Below are 15,496 nucleotides of genomic sequence, written 5' to 3'. Positions count from 1 at the left end.
GAGTTCTTCTACTAGAGCGGGTGAGAATTCTCGCTGCAGAGTTTTGTATGAACTGCAGGCGAGACAGATCCTTCTGGTTTAGACATGAAAATAAACTGTTACAATAGTAAGTAAGTAAGTAAGTAATTTTTATTTGTATAGCGCTTTTCCAGACCAGGGTCACAAAGCGCTTTAACAATCAAAACAATATTCAATAAAGTATATACTTTAAAGATCAAGATAAAACTGATAACACAACAGGAGTTCCAGAAAATCAAGGAAAAGCCTGAACAAATAGAAACGTCTTAAGGTGTTTCTTAAAGGAGTCAGTAGATCCATCAAGCGCAAAGAGAGAGGAAGATTGTTCCAAAGCTTAGGAGCAACAGCCTGAAAGGATTTTTCTCTTCTGGTCCTGAAGCGTGTGCGTTGAACCATGAGAAATGTGAGTTCTTCTACTAGAGCGGCTCAGAAATCTCGCTGCAGAGTTTTGTATCAACTGCAGTCGAGACAGATCCTTCTTGTTAAGACATGAAAACAAACTTTTAGTCCAGGCGAGAAGACACAAACGCATGGATTACAAGATCCAGATCATGTTCCGACAACATTTTCCTAAGTTTAGAGATTTTTCTCAGTTGAAGGAAACAGTTTCTGAAAGGCGCAACTTTAGACGGAACTGGAACTTGTGTCTAATTCATTTTTACTGTAAAATATATATTTATACTTTTATATACATTAATTATTATATGCAATATTGAAAACGTTATTAATTTATTCTGTTTATACTATATTGCACTATTTTAACTTATTAATATTAATATTTGTACTTCTTATATGTACATTCATTCTGCTGTGTTTTTAACGGTTGCCAAGCAACGAAATTCATTCATTCCTCGGGCTATTAAATTGTACAATTCTGAGTTCGGGGGCAGGAGTGGAGTAAAAGTATAATGATGTTCTATTCTATGTTAGTCTTTGTATCCGTTGTCTTTGTTATTTTTCTTTGATCTATTTTCTTTATCTTTATCTTTAGACTTAGATTGTATCATCTTGTTCTTTCTCTTTATTTCTCTTTGTTCTTGTTCTTATTTTATTTTGATTTTTTTTTGTTTATGAATAATTGCTGTATTGCTGTGGCTGATTGGAAAAAAACAATTTCCCGAAGGAGACCTGCTGAGGGATCAATAAAGTTCTACCTAACCTAACCTAAATTTCGTTGCTATTTTCACTGCTGTGTTTTCTGTGCAATGACAATAAAAAGAAAGTCTAAAGTCTTAATTAAGGTGATTTAATTACTTTTAATAAGGGTTGTCTATCAAAATTAAGGGGAAAAAACTACTTTTGTCCTCCTTGAATATAAAGGAATCAAGACAATATTTCATCTGAACCTCTTCATAAGTGTTGAGAGCACTTTGAAAGATTTTGATTTAGGTTTATAACGAAAATCTCGTAGTCACATCATTTTCTTTATTTAAAATGTATTATTCTTGTTGAATAGAGATATCGATTTTAGAATAAAGCGCTAAAAGGAAGACACATTATGTTCAAAGTTTCAAAGTCGCCTGAATGGTGTTCAACAGCGCCATCTGCTGGTGGTACGGCAGTCCTGACACTGCAGGTTATACTGTAATGTATAAACAAATACATTCAATAACAAATCTGCGACTATTATATCAATTTCCTGCACAGATCGTTTAAACTAAAGAAATGACAAGTAAAAAGTTGAAACTATGGTCCTTCTGATTTTAGATTGGTGATAGAAATACAGAGAAAAACAGAAACAGGAACAAATAAAGTAAAAGTAAAGTAAAAGTTATTTGTAAATATCTTTCTAGACCAGGGTCACAAAACAATTTAACAATCACAAACAATACACAGTTAAAATATAAACTTTAAAAGGCCACGACACACAAGACAAACACAGCAGTCTCAGAAAATCAGGGAAAAGCACAAATAAAAATGTCTAAAGATGTTTCTTGAAGGAGTCAGTAGATCATCAAACACAGAGATGGTTCAAAAGCTGAGGAGCAACAGTCTGGACCTGAACCACAGACCTCAGAGCCCGATTCACAAATACATTTTATCATAATTATAATCAAAACAAACAAAAAAAATGTTAATAGCAAAGAATAAGGTTGAACAAATAATCCATTTTATTCTGAAAGGGAGAGAGAGATAGCTTCTGGCTTATTATTTTTCTCTCTCTCGCAATTTATCCATCTTAAATTCACTAAAACAACTAATATTTGTCAGAAACTTGTTTTTGTGTGAATGGAATGTGACTTGTTTTCATTCGTTGACATGGATAAACACAATTTATTTCTGTATTAAGGTACCAAAAACTATCCAGTGTTGCTTAAAAAAAAACTCGTTGATATTGTTAATTAATCAACGGAACACAGTTTGACAATTTTTTTATTTTATTCAGCATTGAAATAAAATCAGTTTCGACCACAATTGAAATCGCAGTGGCGAGGTGACGTCATCGAAGTTGAAGTGTTAATTTTTGTTGAGAAGTGCAACTGTTTAGAAGGTTCTATATGCATCACATTATTTATATCCGAATCAAACGGTTTAACATAACGTTTATTAAACAAATAAACGATATATCATAGAATATTCGAATCACATCTCAAATCGTTTGTATCAACAACTGTATCCGGTGGAGCCGCTTTAGTTTCAAAGTAAAACGAAAGACAATGGCGGCTTCGTTCGCACCACTAACGCTTATAATGTATCCTTGATCATCACAAAAACAAAAAGCGAAGCCAACTAACACCAAAACGCTTTTGAGGAAACGACTCAACAGATGGATTTATATTTTATTTTTAAGGTTCGCGGCGACTTCCTGGTGACGCTCACGTGACTAAAACAACATCCGCTTCTGCCTTAAGTGTTACAACCGGAACTGTTAGCGCTAGTAAACCTAAACCAAAACAACAGTTCGAGTTTGTATCTCGTATACATTTGACGACTTGTTTTTAAAATCAAACGTTTTCGATGAACCGAACCTAACACTGAAGTTTGTGAGACATTAGTGGTAAAATACTTTATTTAAACGAGTATACATGTTTGTCACTGGTCCTTTGTTGATATAGTTGACTTTGTTCAGCCCTCATTGGTTGTCAGTGGTCACCTGATGGTTCCACCTGATGGTTCCACCTGAAGCTGACCAGAAGAGAAAGTATGGACCAGCCTGAGAAGATCAGTCAGACGTCCAAGGTGTGTGTGATTGAATGTGTGTGTGTGTGTTTCAATCTGTTAGGGATGGTCTCTGTGTTTTTATTGCATATTTGTGTTTGTTTCTCTGTGTTTTTTTTTTAATGCGTCTGTGTGTTTATCAGTGTTTGAATATGTTAGTTTTTTTGTGTGTGTTGCAGCTTTGTAAGTGTGTTTTTTTGTGAGTGAGAGTGTGTGTATTAGTTTTTGTGTTAACGTGTGTGTTAGTGTTTAGGTGTGTGTGTAAATTCTTGTTAGTTTAGGAGTTTGTGTGTGTTTGTCTGTCTATGGGCATTTGTTAATATTTGTATAATAGTTTGAATATATTCTACATTTTTGTCTCAGTGAGTGTGTCTCTGTGTGTTGTCGCATGTCAAGGAGTGTGTGTATTTGTGTTTATCTGTGTATGTTAGTATTTGTCTGTGTCTTTTTGTGTGTGAGAGAGTGTGTGTTAGTGTTTGTCTGTGTGTGTATGTTAGTATTTGTCTGTGTCTTTTTGTGTGGATTTGTGTGTGTGAGAGTGTGTGTAAGTGTTTATCTGTGTTTGTGTATGTTAGTATTTGTCTGTGTCTTTTTGTGTGGATTTGTGTGTGAGAGTGTGTGTAAGTGTTTATCCGTGTTTGTGTATGTTAGTATTTGTCTGTATCTTTTTTTTGTGGATTTGTGTGTGAGAGAGTGTGTGTTAGTGTTTATCTGTGTTTGTGTATGTTAGTATTTGTCTGTATCTTTTTGTGTGTGAGAGAGTGTGTGTTAGTGTTTGTCTGTGTGTGTATGCATGCATGTGTGTTGGTGTGGGAAAGAGAACATGTTAGTGTGTGAGTGTGTGTTTGCTTGTGTTGACTGGCCATCGATGGTGAGTGTGAATGTTCCTGCAGGTCCTCCGCTGGCCCGAGCAGGCGTCTGAGGTCCTGCGGGGTCTGGACGACCAGCGTCAGGGGGGTCACTTCTGCGACGTGGTGCTGGAGGCCGAGGGTCAGAGGGTGTCGGCTCACCGCGTGCTGCTGTCGGTCTGCAGCCCGTACTTCCGCGCCATGTTCAGCCTGGGCATGAGGGAGCAGCAGCAGGCCGAGGTCAGAGCGCCCCCCTGTGGCTCGTCTGCTCCTGAACCTCCAGACTTGACCCGTGACTGTGACTCCTGTAGATCCAGCTGGTGGGACTGTCCTCGGAGGGTTTGCAGGCCGTCGTGGACTTCCTGTACAGCGGGAGACTGAAGCTGGACGGAACCAACATCGAGCTGGTACTTCAAGCGGCTCACCTGCTGCAGGTATGAGTGGTTACATGAGACTTCTGTTAGTCATTACTCAACATTAACATCGTCATCATCATCATCTTCATCATCGTCATCATCATCGTCATCATCTTCATCTTCATCTTCATCATCTTCATCTTCATCTTCATCTTCATCTTCATCATCATCATCTTTAACGTCATCGTCATCATCTTCATCTTCATCTTCATCTTCATCTTCATCATCTTCATCATCTTCATCTTCATCTTCATCTTCATCTTCATCTTCATCATCATCATCATCATCTTTAACGTCATCGTCATCGTCATCATCTTCATCTTCATCAACTTCATCTTCATCATCTTTACCATCTTCATCATCATCATCATTTTTAACATCGTCATCATCATCTTCACCTTTATCATCTTCATCATCTTCATCATCCATATCAACATCTTCATCATCAACATCTAAATCACTGTTGTTTTCTTCTTTTCATCATCTTCATCTTCATCATCAACATCTAAATCACTGTTGTTTTCTTCTCTTCATCATCTTCATCTTCATCTTCATCATCTAAATCACTGTTGTTTTCTTCAGCCACATTCTCTTCATCATCTTCATCGTCTTCATCTACATCATTGTCATTTTCACATCATCATCATCATCATCCTCATCCTCATCCTCCTCATCATCTTCATCCTCATCTTCTGCATCAAAGTCATCTTCTTCAAGACCTTGTGTGTAAAGGTGACTCTGGTTCTGGTCTCAGGTTTGGCAGCTGGTGGACTTGTGCTGTCAGTACCTGGAGCAGGAGGCGAGTGAGGAGAACGTCCTGCACCTCCAGCAGTTGTCTCAGTTCTACAGTCTGGAGCGTCTGGACTCCTTCATCGACCACTTCATCCTCTCTCGCTTCACCTCGCTGTCCTTTAACCCGGCTTTCCTCCGGGACCTCCCTGCTCTGAAGCTCAGTCTCTACCTGTCCAGCGGTCAGGTGGGTCCTGGTTCTGATGGGTCCAGTGTTCCTGGTGTTCATTTGGAATCTTTATTATTCAGGTGCAGCACGTTGGCGAGCAGGCTCTGCTCCAGAGCGCCCTCCAGTGGCTCAGCTACTCGCCCGAACGAGCAGTTCACGCCCAAGACCTTCTCTCCCAGATCCGCCTCCCTCTGGTGCCGCTGGAAGACCTGGTCAGCCTGGTTCTTCCAGCTCTAAAGGATCTTCTGCCTCAAAAGGCCGACGCGGAGTCTCTGCTGGAGGAGGCTCTGACTTACCACAACAACACGAGCCGACAGCCGCTGCTGCAGAGTGAACGCACCGCCCTGAGAGGAGGAGAGGAGCGCCTCCTGCTGGTTGGAGGAGAGGTAGGCTGTGACCCACTTCCTGGACCCGTTGGCCTGTGTATTGATGACATTTTGGCGAATCGATACGTAACACAATACAGAGGCAACGATATGATATATAGTGATAGAGTAGTAACAAGTATATATGTGTAGTATTGTCCAGTACTTGACTTTGGTTTTGTGATACTGTGGTAACAAGAATATATGTGTAGTATTGTCGAGTACTTGACTCAGGTGTTGTGATAGTGTAGTAACAAGGATATACTGTATGTGTAGTATTGTCCAGTACTTGACTCTGGTGTTGTGATAGTGTAGTAACAAGTATATATGTGTAGTATTGTCCAGTACTTGACTCTGGTGTTGTGATAGTGTAGTAACAAGTATATATGTGTAGTATTGTCCAGTACTTGACTCTGGTGTTGTGATAGTGTGGTAACAAGTATTTATGTGTAGTATTGTCGAGTACTTGACTCTGGTGTTGTGATACTGTAGTAACAAGTATATATGTGTAGTATTGTCGAGTACTTGACTCTGGTGTTGTGATAGTGTAGTAACAAGTATATATGTGTAGTATTGTCGAGTACTTGACTCTGGTGTTGTGATATTGTAGTAACAAGTATATATGTGTAGTATTGTCCAGTACTTGACTCTGGTGTTGTGATAGTGTAGTAACAAGAATATATGTGTAGTATTGTTGAGTACTTGACTCTGGTGTTTTGATACTGTAGTAACAAGTATATATGTGTAGTATTGTCCAGTACTTGACTCTGGTGTTGTAGTATTTACAGACCACATGACTCTTGACAAAGTCGTAACTACTTTCATTTGTTTTTAAACCAAAATATGTCCAAATATCAGCTTTAAAAGCTGCTGAAGTCACTGTATCCTCTTGTCCTCAGCAGCAAAAGGAACAATGAAATCCCGCAAGATCCTAGCAATGACTGAGGACTAATGACTGCTGCCATCTAGTGGCCGGAAGTTTAGTTGCAGCATAACAATGAGAATGAACAAAGTGAATATTTGCATGTTAATTGTTATTAAAACTTGAATTATTATATTCCTACGCGTCGTCTGCAGGTGTCGGAGCGCGGCGAGGAGCTGACTGCGGACGTCTGCTGCCTGGACGAGGAGACGGGACGCTGGGAGCTGGAGACGGAACTCCCTTCTCACAGGAGTCACCTGTGCGTGGCGGTCTTGGGGGGCTTCATCTTCACCGTGGGGGGGAGCGTGTGGGGGGACCAGAGCGGAGACTCCGCCACCAACAGCATGTATCGCTACGATCCCCGTCACGTGCAGTGGACGAAGGTAACCCCGGATCCACGATTGTCTCTGGTCTGGTGTGTCGGACCTCAGCAGGACTCTTGTGTCCCCCCACAGTGTTGCCCCATGAACCAGAGACGGGTGGACTTCTTCCTCGGGGCCCTGAGGGACAGTTTGATCGCCGTCGGCGGAAGGAACAACAGCGGATCCTTGTCCTCGGTGGAAACCTACAGTCCGGCGTCCGACGGCTGGTCCTACGTCAGCGGTCTGCCCAGGTACCACAAGAATTCAACTTTTGAAACATTAAAAACGTGACATGAGTTTTTTTTCTCTTCTTGCAAATACTGTAACGATCAATTTAATGATTAAACAATTATATTTTACTCTCATCATAGTTGTTTTATGGGTTATTTTTCTATACAGTGTGTTTGAAATAAATTATTTTAAGGATCCATTTGTATTCAAACATTCAAGGTGTTCGTTTTTGTGACATCCTCCTGAGGACGAGAGGATACAGTGACTCCAGCAGCTTTTAAAGCTGATGTTTGGACATATTTTGGTTTAAAAACAAATTAAATCAGTTACGACTTCGTCAAGAGTCATGTGGTCTGTAAATACTACAACACCAGAGTCGAGTACTGGTCAATACTACAAATATATACTCGTTACTACACTATCACAACCCCAGAATCAAATACTCGACAATACTACACATATATACTTGTTACTACAGTATCACAACACCAGAGTCAAGTACTCGTCAGAGCTACAAATATATACTTGTTACTACAGTATCACAACACCAGAGTCAAGTACTCGAAAATACTACACATATATCCTTGTTACTACACTATCACAACACCAGAGTCAAGTACTCGACAATACTACAAATATATACTTGTTACTACAGTATCACACACCAGAGTCAAGTACTCGAAAATACTACACATATATCCTTGTTACTACACTATCACAACACCAGAGTCAAGTACTCGACAATACTACACATATATACTTGTTACTACACTATCACAACACCAGAGTCAAGTACTCGTCAGAGCTACAAATATATACTTGTTACTACAGTATCACAACACCAGAGTCAAGTACTTGTCAGAGCTACAAATATATACTTGTTACTACAGTATCACAACACCAGAGTCAAGTACTCGAAAATACTACACATATATCCTTGTTACTACACTATCACAACACCAGAGTCAAGTACTCGACAATACTACAAATATATACTTGTTACTACAGTATCACAACACCAGAGTCAAGTACTCGAAAATACTACACGTATATCCTTGTTACTACACTATCACAACACCAGAGTCAAGTACTCGACAATACTACACATATATACTTGTTACTACACTATCACAACACCAGAGTCAAGTACTCGTCAGAGCTACAAATATATACTTGTTACTACAGTATCACAACACCAGAGTCAAGTACTCGAAAATACTACACATATATCCTTGTTACTACACTATCACAACACCAGAGTCAAGTACTCGACAATACTACAAATATATACTTGTTACTACAGTATCACAACACCAGAGTCAAGTACTCGAAAATACTACACATATATCCTTGTTACTACACTATCACAACACCAGAGTCAAGTACTCGACAATACTACACATATATACTTGTTACTACACTATCACAACACCAGAGTCAAGTACTCGTCAGAGCTACAAATATATACTTGTTACTACAGTATCACAACACCAGAGTCAAGTACTTGTCAGAGCTACAAATATATACTTGTTACTACAGTATCACAACACCAGAGTCAAGTACTCGAAAATACTACACATATATCCTTGTTACTACACTATCACAACACCAGAGTCAAGTACTCGACAATACTACAAATATATACTTGTTACTACAGTATCACAACACCAGAGTCAAGTACTCGAAAATACTACACGTATATCCTTGTTACTACACTATCACAACACCAGAGTCAAGTACTCGACAATACTACACATATATACTTGTTACTACACTATCACAACACCAGAGTCAAGTACTCGTCAGAGCTACAAATATATACTTGTTACTACAGTATCACAACACCAGAGTCAAGTACTCGAAAATACTACAAATATATACTTGTTACTACAGTATCATTATATCGTATCGTTTGCCATATTCTTGACCACACTCTTCCTCTACAGGTTGACATACGGTCATGCTGGGACTGTCCACCAGGGGTCAGTCTACATCTCCGGCGGGCACGACTTTCAGATCGGACCGTATCGTAAGGACTTCCTGAGCTACGACCCGTCGGCGCGGACGTGGGTGGAGCGACAGCCGATGCTGGAGGCCCGGGCCTGGCACAGCATGGCCTCGCTGGGTCAACTGGTCTACGTGCTGGGGGGCAGCGACGACGACGTGTTGACGGCCGAGCGCTTCGACCTCCTGCACGTGGAGTCCTACGACCCCCGCAGCGGTCAGTGGACGCGGGTGGCTCCCCTGCTGCTGCCCAACAGCGAGGCGGGTCTGGCGGTGTGCGCGGGTCGGATCTACGTGCTGGGCGGGTACAGCTGGGAGACCATGGACTTCTTCAGATCCACCCAGATCTTCGACCCGGAACGGGGGTCCTGGTCTCGAGGACCCGATCTGCCCAAACCCGTCGCGGGGACTTCGGCGTGCGTTTGCACCTTAAAGCCGACGCCCCCTGGTGGAGCGGTGAAGGAACAAGCGGAGGTTTTGTGACGTTTATTTTGATCCATGTCGGAAAAGAATCGCAGCTGGTCCTTGGTTCAGTTTACATCCCTGACGAGTGACGGACCGTAGAGAAGAAATACAAAGAGTTTCATTCAGAGTCGGAGCTGATGATGATGAAGACACTGAGGAGGTTTCAGGAACCGAGGTCTTCTGGAGGGTCAGTGGAAGGGGTAGTAGGGATGAGCCTCGGCTCTGCGTGCAGAAGAAGAAATGATCACATGACCTTGTTTACTCACTCCATCATGTTCCATCATGGTCCATCATGGTCCATCATGTTCCATCATGGTCCATCATGGTCAATCATGTTCCATCATGGTCCATCATGGTCCATCATGGTCCATCATGGTCCATCATGTTCCATCATGGTCCATCATGGTCCATCATGGTCAATCATGTTCCATCATGGTCCATCATGGTCCATCATGGTCCATCATGTTCCATCATGGTCCATCATGTTCCATCATGGTCCATCATGGTCCATCATGGTCCATCATGTTCCATCATGGTCCATCATGTTCCATCATGTTCCATCATGGTCCATCATGTTCCATCATGGTCCATCATGTTCCATCATGTTCCATCATGGTCCATCATGTTCCATCATGGTCCATCATGTTCCATCATGTTCCATCTTGTTCCATCTTGTTCCATCATGTTCCATCATGTTCCATCATGTTCCATCATGGTCCATCATGGTCCATCATGGTCCATCATGGTCCATCATGTTCCATCATGTTCCATCATGGTCCATCATGTTCCATCATGTTCCATCTTGTTCCATCTTGTTCCATCATGTTCCATCATGTTCCATCATGGTCCATCATGTTCCATCATGGTCCATCATGGTCCATCATGTTCCATCATGTTCCATCATGGTCCATCATGTTCCATCATGGTCCATCATGTTCCATCATGGTCCATCATGGTCCATCATGTTCCATCATGTTCCATCATGGTCCATCATGTTCCATCATGTTCCATCTTGTTCCATCTTGTTCCATCATGTTCCATCATGTTCCATCATGGTCCATCATGTTCCATCATGGTCCATCATGGTCCATCATGTTCCATCATGTTCCATCATGGTCCATCATGGTCCATCATGGTCCATCATGTTCCATCATGTTCCATCATGGTCCATCATGTTCCATCATGGTCCATCATGGTCCATCATGTTCCATCATGTTCCATCATGGTCCATCATGTTCCATCATGTTCCATCATGTTCCATCATGTTCCATCATGTTCCATCAGGTTCCATCAGGTTCCATCATATTCAACATGTTCCATCATGTTCCATCATGTTCCATCAGGTTCCATCAGGTTCCATCAGGTTCCATCAGGTTCCAACAGGTTCCATCATATTCAACATGTTCCATCATGTTCCATCATGTTCCATCATGTTCCATCATGTTCCATCATGTTCCATCAGGTTCCATCAGGTTCCATCATATTCAACATGTTCCATCATGTTCCATCATGTTGGTGTGACGTATGGAAGTAAATCACTTCCATCCCAGTGTATTTTAAAATATAGATTTTTATTGAAATGTTGTCGTTATTTTATTTTATTAGTTTAATATTTTTAAATTAAATGAAGTCATTTCGATATTGAAAGGTTGAATTTGTTGTTGTTTTTTCAAATTATTGAAATAATTCATCCATAAATACATTTTCTAAATACAATATTTTTAAATTTATAGGCAATATAAAAACATTGTTATCATAGTTTTATATTTTCTGTTATCACCAAACAGAAGCAAATAATTGAATTTCCTTTATTATGTATTTATTGGAATAGAATATCAAACTGTCTGTTTAAAAAAAACAACAATTTAATAATATTCGATTTTCGAATTGAAAAGGTTAATAAAACAAAGTAGTTATTTCAATATAGAAATGATTAAATTCAATTATTAATAAAATAACGAGAATGCCTAAAGAACATTTTAAATGTTAAATTCAACCTTTCAATATTCTTCTGGTGCTGATTTACTTCTATTATAGTGTTTTTTAGTCGTTTTAAAAAGACAAACGTGGGCGTCCGAGTCTCTCTCTCATGTCATACTCACTCCGGGATCGTGAACGCCCTCCACCCTCGGTCCAGGTCCCGGAGAGCCCGCATGTCATCCGCGGTCAGCCTGAAGTCAAAGACCTGGACATAACGGAGAGCGGGTCAGGTCCAGCTGGAGCCCGGACTGGCAGATGGTACCTTCGTGTTTTCTAGGATGTGGTGAGACTTGTCGCTCTTGGGAATGACGGCGATCGTCTGCTGCACGAGGAACCTCAGCAGCACCTGAGGACGGACGGGTCACCTCTCAGTTCTCAACATCCAGTGTCTGCGTCTGTACCAGAGCCGGAGAGCGGCGGAGTCTCCGGGCCACCTCCAGCACCACCGGCTCCTCCAGGAGTCCCCTTGGATCCTTGTCCCCTCTGATCCTGGAGCAGCAGAGAAGGATGATGTCAACTTGAATCATTTAATTATTTTTTATTATTGAGTTCAATCCTTTGTATATAGTAAAGTTAAATAACTTTGTTTTCTCGAATCATTTCATTAAACATTTAACTTAAACATTTTCAAAGTGAATTAATCATTTTACACATTGAGTTTGTTATTTTAATCCAATAATTCAAAAATAGATCAAGTACTGGACAATACTACACATATATACTTGTTACTACAGTATCTCAACACCAGAGTCAAGTACTGGACAATACTACACATATATACTTGTTACTACAGTATCTCAACACCAGAGTCAAGTACTGGACAATACTACACATATATAATTGTTACTACCCTATCACAACACCAGAGTCAAGTACTGAACAATACTACAAATATATACTTGTTACTACACTATCACAAAACCAAAGTGAAGTACTTGTCAATGCTACAAATATATACTTGTTACTACAGTATCACAACACCAGAGTCAAGTACTGGACAATACTACACATTTATACTTGTTACTACACTATCACAACACCAGAGTCAAGTACTGTACAATACTACACATATATCCTTGTTACTACACTATCACAACACCAGAGTCAAGTACTGGACGATACTACACATTCATACTTGTTACTACACTATCACAACACCAGAGTCAAGTACTGGACGATACTACACATTCATACTTGTTACTACACTATCACAACACCAGAGTCAAGTACTGGACAATACTACACATATATAATTGTTACTACCCTATCACAACACCAGAGTCAAGTACTGAACAATACTACAAATATATACTTGTTACTACACTATCACAACACCCGAGTCAAGTACTGGACAATACTACACATATATACTTGTTACTACAGTATCTCAACACCAGAGTCAAGTACTGGACAATATTACACATACATACTTTTTACTACACTATCACAACACCAGAGTCAAGTACTGGACAATACTACACATATATACTTGTTACTACAGTATCTCAACACCAGAGTCAAGTACTGGACAATATTACACATACATACTTTTTACTACACTATCACAACACCAGAGTCAAGTACTCAACAATACTACACATAAATACTTGTTACTACACTATCACAACACCCGAGTCAAGTACTGGACAATACTACACATTTATACTTGTTACTACACTATCACAACACCAGAGTCAAGTACTGTACAATACTACACATATATCCTTGTTACTACACTATCACAACACCAGAGTCAAGTACTGGACGATACTACACATTCATACTTGTTACTATACTATCACAACACCAGAGTCAAGTACTGGACGATACTACACATTCATACTTGTTACTACACTATCGCAACACCAGAGTCAAGTACTGGACAATACTACACATATATAATTGTTACTACCCTATCACAACACCAGAGTCAAGTACTGAACAATACTACAAATATATACTTGTTACTACACTATCACAACACCCGAGTCAAGTACTGGACAATACTACACATTTATACTTGTTACTACACTATCACAACACCAGAGTCAAGTACTGTACAATACTACACATATATCCTTGTTACTACACTATCACAACACCAGAGTCAAGTACTGTACAATACTACACATATATACTTGTTACTACACTATCACAACACCAGAGTCAAGTACTGTACAATCCTACACACATATCCTTGTTACTACACTATCACAACACCAGAGTCAAGTACTGGACAATACTACACATTTATACTTGTTACTACACTATCACAACACCAGAGTCAAGTACTGTACAATACTACACATATATCCTTGTTACTACACTATCACAACACCAGAGTCAAGTACTGGACGATACTACACATTCATACTTGTTACTACACTATCACAACACCAGAGTCAAGTACTGGACAATACTACACATATATAATTGTTACTACACTATCACAACACCAGAGTCAAGTACTGGACAATACTACACATATATAATTGTTACTACCCTATCACAACACCAGAGTCAAGTACTGAACAATACTACAAATATATACTTGTTACTACACTATCACAAAACCAAAGTGAAGTACTTGTCAATGCTACAAATATATACTTGTTACTACAGTATCACAACACCAGAGTCAAGTACTGGACAATACTACACATTTATACTTGTTACTACCCTATCACAACACCAGAGTCAAGTACTGAACAATACTACAAATATATACTTGTTACTACACTATCACAAAACCAAAGTGAAGTACTTGTCAATGCTACAAATATATACTTGTTACTACAGTATCACAACACCAGAGTCAAGTACTGGACAATACTACACATTTATACTTGTTACTACAGTATCACAACACCAGAGTCAAGTACTGGACAATACTACACATTTATACTTGTTACTACACTATCACAACACCAGAGTCAAGTACTGGACAATACTACACATTTATACTTGTTACTACACTATCACAACACCAATAATAATAAAGTTCCAATAAAGTTCTATCCATCTATTTTTATATTGAATTTAAAGGCTATGAATTGAGAAAATGTTGAGTTTAGAAAATGTATTTTTGAATTATTGAAGTTCTCTGTTAACAAAGATAATTCTCTTTTAAATGTGATTATTCAATAAAACAAATTCAACCTTTCAATGTACATATCTTAAGAATAAACTATTTGAAAAGCATCTAATGATTAAAAAAAACACATCAACAACATTCTGACGCTGACATACATACTACAGGAAGAACTGCAGGAAGTGACATCACTGAACTTTCATTGAACTCTCATAAAGAGCTGATAAAAATGACAAATTATTTTGTTCTGAATCACCATCCGGATCCATGAACAGTTTGAAGATTCTTGTTGGCTTCTGTAACCCTAACCCTCAAAAACATGATTATTCTAATAAAAATAAACACATCATTGCAGGAGATATAAGACTTTCATAGACCGGTTACCACGGTAACGCAAGGGTCTTACATCTCTGGGGGGCGAGCCGGTGACCCCAGAGGCGAGTAGGCCACCAGCGCGATGTCGTGGGCCCGGCAGAAGGCGACCAGCTCGGTCTGCAGCAGGTACGGATGCAGCTCCACCTGCAGGAGAGTCGCGGAGTTACGGCCGGACGACCACGAGTCCCGGGGTCTCGTCACCTGGTTGACGGCGGGTCGGACCCGACACAGAGCCAGGAGCCTCTGCAGCTGCAGGACGTTGAAGTTGGACACGCCGATGCTCTTGACTCGGCCGGACTCCT

General features: G+C 40.0%; 2 protein-coding genes across 3 annotated transcripts in view; one reads left to right on the top strand and one right to left on the bottom strand.

The window, feature by feature from the left end:
• Positions 1–2,885: 2,885 nt before the first annotated feature.
• klhl36 (kelch-like family member 36) lies at positions 2,886–9,766 on the top strand. Of its 2 annotated transcripts, XM_087797858.1 has the most exons (9): positions 2,886–3,016; positions 3,089–3,198; positions 4,071–4,265; positions 4,337–4,459; positions 5,196–5,417; positions 5,480–5,785; positions 6,842–7,069; positions 7,142–7,299; positions 9,226–9,766. In XM_087797858.1, exons 2-9 carry the CDS (start codon positions 3,163–3,165, stop codon positions 9,764–9,766), a joined length of 1,809 nt encoding a protein of 602 aa, XP_087653984.1. In that variant the 5' UTR covers positions 2,886–3,016; positions 3,089–3,162. The 2 variants fall into 2 exon arrangements, with proteins under 2 accessions (XP_087653984.1, XP_087653983.1); XM_087797857.1 differs by having other exon boundaries at positions 2,886–3,198.
• Positions 9,755–15,496, bottom strand: part of LOC148074324 (aldo-keto reductase family 1 member B1) — a 9,864-nt gene continuing 4,122 nt past the window's right edge. Inside the window, exons 5-10 of the mRNA XM_087797859.1 lie at positions 15,396–15,496; positions 15,226–15,338; positions 12,130–12,217; positions 11,991–12,074; positions 11,851–11,933; positions 9,755–9,970 (exon numbers count right to left, since the gene is read on the bottom strand). The exon at positions 15,396–15,496 is cut by the window's right edge and continues 16 nt beyond it. Coding sequence (XP_087653985.1) covers positions 9,937–9,970; positions 11,851–11,933; positions 11,991–12,074; positions 12,130–12,217; positions 15,226–15,338; positions 15,396–15,496 — 503 coding nt within the window. The 3' untranslated portion in view covers positions 9,755–9,936. The remainder of the gene's footprint in view (positions 9,971–11,850; positions 11,934–11,990; positions 12,075–12,129; positions 12,218–15,225; positions 15,339–15,395) is intronic.

The sequence above is a fragment of the Callionymus lyra genome, chromosome 8, assembly GCF_982586985.1.
Source record: "Callionymus lyra chromosome 8, fCalLyr1.hap1.1, whole genome shotgun sequence".
Lineage (NCBI taxonomy): Eukaryota > Metazoa > Chordata > Actinopteri > Syngnathiformes > Callionymidae > Callionymus > Callionymus lyra.
This window is presented reverse-complemented; position numbering and strand designations above follow the sequence as displayed.

What these genes read in the sequence shown, in the direction of transcription:
- klhl36 (XM_087797858.1), top strand. Translation starts at nt 3,163, where the DNA reads ATGGACCAGCCTGAGAAGATCAGTCAGACGTCCAAG. An exon ending in AGATCAGTCAGACGTCCAAG is followed by an intron (nt 3,199 to 4,070) that starts GTGTGTGTGATT and finishes ATGTTCCTGCAG; the next exon opens with GTCCTCCGCTGGCCCGAGCA. An exon ending in AAGCGGCTCACCTGCTGCAG is followed by an intron (nt 4,460 to 5,195) that starts GTATGAGTGGTT and finishes TTCTGGTCTCAG; the next exon opens with GTTTGGCAGCTGGTGGACTT.